General features: G+C 37.2%; 1 protein-coding gene across 2 annotated transcripts in view; it reads left to right on the forward strand.

Annotated features, from left to right (window-relative positions):
• The first annotated feature begins 450 nt into the window (after window positions 1–450).
• Window positions 451–7,376, forward strand: part of glra3 (glycine receptor, alpha 3) — a 35,190-nt gene continuing 28,264 nt past the window's right edge. For both annotated transcript variants that reach the window (XM_062441060.1, XM_062441061.1), the window contains exons 1-2: window positions 451–529; window positions 3,491–3,558. In XM_062441060.1, coding sequence (XP_062297044.1) covers window positions 451–529; window positions 3,491–3,558 — 147 coding nt within the window. The remainder of the gene's footprint in view (window positions 530–3,490; window positions 3,559–7,376) is intronic.

Here is a 7,376-nt window from a genome sequence, read left to right on the forward strand (position 1 = left end):
ATTCCCAGTAAGAATGCATTTCTATCATCCACTCATGTGTCATACCTCACTGCAAATAAAGCATTGTTTATATAGTTAATGCTACACATACTGTACTACAATTTTCCTCTGTTCCTCAACTCTGTGACCTCCTCAGAAATGTTTCTTAAATCATAAAACTTCTTTGCTGGGAGTTTTAGATTCAAAAGTTGTCTTTTATGTTATACCCTCAAGTTGTTTGTGAATCTGCTCCCAGATGTTTTGAATAGCAAAACATCAAATCTGTCATAAACTGTCAATAACTCACTTTTTCTTACACTGGTTGACAAGCAGAGAAGCAGAGTACACACACCCTGCCGTGGAAATGTCACAGAGGATTACTCGTATAATGTGTGTCTGTTTTTTTTTTTTAGTGACAGTGTGGGTCAGTGTAAGGAGATGGACAGTGGTGCGAGGGCACGGCCGATACCCATGTCTCCTTCTGATTTTCTGGACAAACTGATGGGGAGGACATCTGGATATGACGCCAGGATAAGACCGAACTTCAAAGGTATATCTACAGAGCCGTCTACTGTATGTCCTGTGTTTTCTATAGGAACAGACAGGGGGTCCACAGTCACATGGACAAATGTATACCCTCTGTATGTTTGACCAGCAGAGCTCCATGTAAACACTTAAGAACATAACCTTTCACCTCATCTCTACTTCCAAACTGGAAACACCACTTTCTAACATTAAACTCTTCTCATGAAGATCCAAGTCCTGTAACCAAATGCTCAACAAGTGGCTTCACAATAAAGTGCCTTTACATTAAATCACATTTAATGAATTTCCAATACACTGGACATACAAACTGAGAAATTAGATATTCAGTACCCCAAGTCATATCATGTAAAGCGTAAGTCTTATTCTCTGTATTTTGTGTCTAATAATGTATAACTAGATACCACAATTATCACCATTTTCTCATTATGTGTCTCATATTTCTACTTTTTCATCTCCTGCCTACAACCCCTGCATCCTCCCTCCTTGCTCTGCTGTCCTAAATAAGTTGGAGCCTGTGTCCCCAAGCTCATATTAAAGATATAGTCTCACATACTAAACCAACTCCCCTGGACGTTGTTCCTAAATGCCTGTTTAAGGAAATGTTCAACTACTGCCATTGCTATTACTTAAACCATGCAATAGTACATCCCAGTATTAAAACGCCTAACCTTAATGCTACTGTTCTAAAGCATATTTCTAAGTTGCCATTTTATTTAAGTCTTGGAAAAAATGATCTATTCTCAGCTTAAAATAACAAAATGATGGAGAAATTTCTGTCAGTCTTGGGAGCACGTCACAGATGTTATTGACTCCGGTGAATGTGCCACACTATTTAATATAATAATAATAATAATACATTTTATGTATAAAGCACTTTACATTTGAAAAATAAAACCTCAAAGTGCTTAAAAACTTTTTATTCAACTCAAACTTTCTACTAGATCTTATTACTGGAATGTCTCGAGCACCAGGTCGGTATCTAGGGTAGCCCCCTCTAGTGGTTCATTTCCTACCTAACAGAAAAATCTTTTCCGGTCTAATCTCTCCGTCTACTCCCATCACCCGTGGAGTATCTCAAGGCTCCATTTTCGGACACATATTATTCACCTTATACATGCTCCCCTTTAGGCTCCATCCTCCAATCTCTTAGTGATCCTGCTGCTTAGCATCTGACACTCCACTATACCTCCCATTAGAACCTGGTGATTATAATAACAACACAGTTAAGTTCCTCCTTGAGGAATATTGAATGACAAAAATCGTCTTCAGTTCACTGATAGTAAGACTGAAGTGGCCTTATTTGGTCCTTCCAGCTCTATCTGGGTCTAGCTAATCACTTAGGGCCCCCAGCTCCTGACCTTCACGCCCACACCAGAAATCTCAGTGTCATCTTGGATCCAGTTTTAACATTTTTACAAATAAATGAACACTGTTGTGAAAGGTTGCTAAACTCCAGCTGTTCCTCTCTCGTAATAACCTGCAGATTACCACAAATGCCGTAATTTCCTCTCCACTGGATTACTGCAGAGCTCTGTATTTGGTATTTAGCCGGTCATCCTTGTCTCACTTGCAGCTGGTGCAGAGCGCTGCTTCTAGACTACTGACTTGTACCAAGAACAGAGACAAGAAGAAGTGTTTGCCTCTGTAGACACTTTTAATACAAAATTTAAGACCCACACGTTTTTCTCGGGCCTTTGAGTGTCCTTAAGGTTTTATGTTTTTACTATTCTGTGCTTCCCAACTGCTTCTTTACTTATTTATTTGCGTATACATATGAGATAGTATTGTTATGTTATCTCTATTGCTTTTTTTTTTTTAACTGTCACTATGTTAGGTTATTTTTATTTTATTTATTCTATTTTATTGTACAGTAAGTCAACAGTGATCATTCTTGCCAGGCATCGTATATGTGTTCATTATTGAGTGCTAGGGCTGGGTGTCAGGACTTGACACCTTTAAGATATCAACCGAAATAGATTCATACCAAATAGTATTGAAACCTCTCCCATCAAACGATACCTGCAATTGATCCTTTTTGCACCCAGAGTTAGAACATATGACTATTAGTATGGACTCGCTCTCAGCCAATCAACTCAAGCGTCCTTCAATTTAACGCGACATGTGATTGGTCCACTGCCACGGCAGCTACAACCCATCTGTAGCGGTGAAGTCGCAATTTAATGCTTCTATTCACATGATGAGTATAGAGTGAAGTACTTCCTGATCGTATGAACATCCTATCTTGGCGTCAGAAAATCCCAAACATGTTCTACTCGTCAACTACTGTAAATTACGTGAAATTTACACTCACCGAGCATTTTATTAGGAACACCTTTGTAATCTAATGCAATCCATTACAACATCCCTGCCGTACATTTTAGCCCCCGTTGTGTATGTCGGTGGGGTTGGACAAAATATTATGAACATGTTTCAATACAATGCAATCCAGTACACCACCACCCACTCACAACCTCTATGATAAACAAAAAGTCAAATTATCATCTTTCTGACAATGTCAAGAAAAAACTGAAACTTTGTAAAAGTAGAATTTCAGCCAGAGCTCTTTAAAAATATAATAACAGTATGATGAGAAAAAGATGAGACATCCACAGAGCATTTATTCACTCCACTACAGGGAGCTTCCTTGACTCTGATTTGACGGCTTACACTTAGAATCTGTTATTTTCGCCTCAGCCTGGTGCTGTGTTTAAGGATATGAGATTAAAGATTGAAGGCATACACACTGGATGCATGTTTAATTGTCCAGCACTTAAAAAAATGTGCAGTGCATTCCTCTGAGGCGGTGCTAAGCAATTATCGTCTGCTAAGAAGGTCGAAAGTTCACTGCAGGAACACCCGTCAAAGAAACGAGCTAGATTTACTCTTGTAACTTTTTTTTGTAAGATATCTTATTGAAGTTTTATCTATCTAATGTTTGTGCCTCTCTCTCTCTCTCTCTCTGCAGGTCCTGCAGTCAATGTCTCCTGTAACATTTTCATCAACAGCTTTGGCTCCATTGCTGAAACCACCATGGTACGTAATAGAGATTTTTGCATGTAAATGACCATAATGCTTGAATTTACATAAAGGCACAGACAAGGTTTACACAAAAGTCTTACATAAACCTTGTTTCATCAAAAAGCAAATAAAGAAATAAATATTCAAATATGCATAGAGTGGTGTACAGGAATCCACTTGCTGTGCTTTCATTCTGTGGTTCCAGCACAACCACAATGTTATGTGCATTTAAAAAGTCCATAGCACTACTCGTACGGCTTCTGACAATTAAAAGGCTTTTCACGCTTTGAGGACATACTTGAATTTGAAACTACATACATGTGTGCTTGATGGATGCTCAGTTGGATAAATACATGTGGAGTGTTGTGCAGAGGGCTGGATCTTCTGTGTCCTGCTCAGCTCACAGAGAGGCTGCTGTCATGCTTTAGTCAGGTCACACATCATTAAATCAAACTGGGGACCTTTGGGGCATTAAAGGCAGCAATGGAGATTTCAGGCTTTGATCACTGCTGCTTTTATTAGAGTGTATAGAGTAGATTCTTCAGTTTATATATAAATGCACATTGAATTGTTGTTGTTTTTAAATTGACATAACCCCCCTGACACATTAAACCGCCCCTATTTACTATATCATTTGTATAGATGAGCAATGGGAATGTGGATAGGACTCATCTAATCTAATTAAATCTTATCTATTGTAGAAGTTCATACTGTAATTCATTTTATTTCTACATTTCAAATCATTCTGGATCATTTGCTTTATTTGACTTTTCAAAAGAAGATTCCTGCAGTACAGAAGGCAGTTAGGACCCAACGTTTTCCTAATAATTATGGTGTCTTGAATTGCACAACAAATTTAACGTTAGCTAGCTGAAGTGCGACTTTTTGATAAAAAAGATTATTTTTCATTCCTTTATAACCAAAGCAGCCCCCTATGTCGTGCTCGCCAAACCCACCAAACTCCATTCAAAAGAATAGTGATTTAATTATTGTAAAACGCTCTTAATTTAAAGTTAGAGGGAAAGTTATATTTGGGTGGAATAAACCTTTAAAACTGTAAGTAGTGAGACAAAGTAATATTTGGGTGGAATAATAATCTGTTGTGTTCTTCTTCTTGATATTAATAAAAACAACTATACATTTCAGACCTATAGTGTAAATAACAATGTTATCTTAATGTTACAGTTAGATCAGCTTTACATTTAAAAACGTAAAACCTTTAATATCTAAGAGGACGATTTTTACAGTTTTTTTTTTTTTTTGTTAAACTGTAAATCTCACATTCTACAGCAGAATACTGTAGCCTAATAACTGTACAGTAATTAGGATAACTGTAAAGTAAATTAGAGTAGTGATGCTATTAAAATAAACCAGTAAGATACTGGTAACTATAGCTGCCAGTAATATACTGTAATGTTAACAGGAAATTGGTTATATTTACTAAAGATTTTACATGGTTTTGAAAACCCAAATAAAGCAAATGATCCAGAATCATTTAAAATGTTAAAATATAATTAATTAAAGTGTGAACTTCTACACTAGATAAGATTAAATTAGATTAGATTAGTCCTATCAACATTCCATTGCTCTTCTATACTAACTGATACAGTAAATAGGGGCAGTATAATGTGTTGGGGGGGGGGGGGTTATGTCAATCATTATATATAAATAGAGGATTGAATTATACAGCTTTATGGAACTGAACATTTATTCATAAGTGAATTCATTGTAAAGCTTCATGCTTCACAGGGAGTCAATGTAAGCCTGTTAATTCTAATATCCTGAGCTGCCAGCTAAACCTAGTCATGAGTCTAAACAGCACCTGCTTTGCAAATACTGTCAAAAAAAATAAATAAATACAAATAAACATACATCTAGGAGGAAAACACATTAGTAATGTCTTCAAACATCCTCTGTTATAATTGGCAGAAGGTTGGCATCCAGGCCTCCAGGCTCACAGCTCACTGAGAGAGAAAACATTAAGAATGAACATCAAGCACAGAGAGAGAGAAACAGAGAGAGAAAGAGGCATGAAACAATTAAATAAAAGAGAAAAAAAAAATAACAAGTAGTGGTGATGAGGATTCACTTTGAGCTTGTATTACTTCCCTCTCTCAGGTTTAATCACAATGAAGTACCTGGAAACAACATGTAACTTACAATAACAATATTGCCTGGAATTTAATTGTTAATTGTTATATGCTTTAGACAGTAGGCTATTATTAATGATGAAATGCAAGGTGTAGCATTCATGAACATGCAATTCAAGAGAAAACAGTCATCCACTTGCAGTGAAAATAATGATTAAATAGCAGTAATTCTAAAGACACAGTCTCTTGTGCTTGCTAGGATTATAACCATTTAATGTTAACACAAATTAAACATAGTCACTAATTTGGTAACCAGATGAACAGATGTTATTCTAATTTCTGAGTGACCTTTTGGATGGGTTCCACAGAGGAGGATGAACGATGATTATGTGACGTTGACGGTCGCACGTGGCTTCTTTTCCTCCATTACTGCCGCAGTGACAATGAAGATACCGTGTTTTACTGTGTTTTGACTCCAAAAAGCATCGAAATGTACAATATTTGACCGTATTTACTGTTTCATTTGGCTGTATTTTTAAAAGCGGTTTATTACATAGAAAACAGGTTAAAAAAGAACATTAAAAGCTGTGAGTGTGATGTCATCTGCAGAGTTTTTCAATTATTATCAGACCTCTAGATCTGTTATAAATGATTGAATACAGTTTCAGAGCTTTCACATCTTATCGAGATTAAAAACGTGGGGGGGGGGGGTGACGTGGGCTGAGCCAAGTTTTTTTTTTAAAAACACTCAAGGCAACATTCGGAGTTGAAATAGTAAACCACCAGCCAGAGCACTTCTCTATGACGGCATATTAAGGTCATATATGTTAAAAAAAAAAAAAAAAAAAAAAACTGACCTAGAGGAGGGGGGAGGGGTAATATTTCAAGAGTTTTGAGAATTTGTGAGTTTTTTTTATCGCAAATTTGTGACTTTATATCAGAGGATGTCTGAGTTTTTTTCACGGAAATATTCCCCCCTCTCCTCCAAGTCAATATTTAGTTGTTTATTTTACATACATGGCCCTCATACGCTGTGGAACTGTATCTAAATCCATAGTGATCATTTCAACTAAACATTTACTGATGATATTAGTCATCATTAGTATCATCATGGATCAATTAACAGTGATTTCTCAGTCCTGGATCTGTTAATCTGTTGATCATGATTAGCACCTACCTGAGGGGGCAAATCATTTACATGAGAGGAGAGAGGAAAAAGCTTCAAACTGTGACCAGGAGAGGAGAAAAACACACACACACACTGACAAGTAGTGATGATGACAGAGACAGGGAGGCAGACAGAGATGGAAATCAGAAGAGACAGACAGGCAGGCAGGAATAGCAGATGTGCAGTGAAGACATTTAGTCAGTGTGACAGCAAATACTTTAAAGTGACATGAAGTCATCCACACAGGCACACAAGCTGCTTCTTACATCAATATTTTGCACATACAGTACGCACAAAAACACGCACGTGACACACAATCAGGATTCTTATGGGTGTTTCCGGTAAATGTGTAATGTAATATTTAAAATTCACCAAAAATTACAAAGAATATAACTTAAAACTTGTCCCAAATTTCCCCACGGTGAGGCACATTTAGTCTGACTTCCAGGCACGGGTGGGGGGGGGGGGGGGGGGGTCGAAAGCATTTTTGAAAGCATTTTTATCAACTTTGTCGACCTGTGAAAGTCACTCCATCTCCTCTAGGATTTAGGAGAGCTTGCAGAGCTGTCCCAACG

Source organism: Scomber scombrus, chromosome 2 (assembly GCF_963691925.1).
Source record: "Scomber scombrus chromosome 2, fScoSco1.1, whole genome shotgun sequence".
Taxonomy (NCBI): domain Eukaryota; kingdom Metazoa; phylum Chordata; class Actinopteri; order Scombriformes; family Scombridae; genus Scomber; species Scomber scombrus.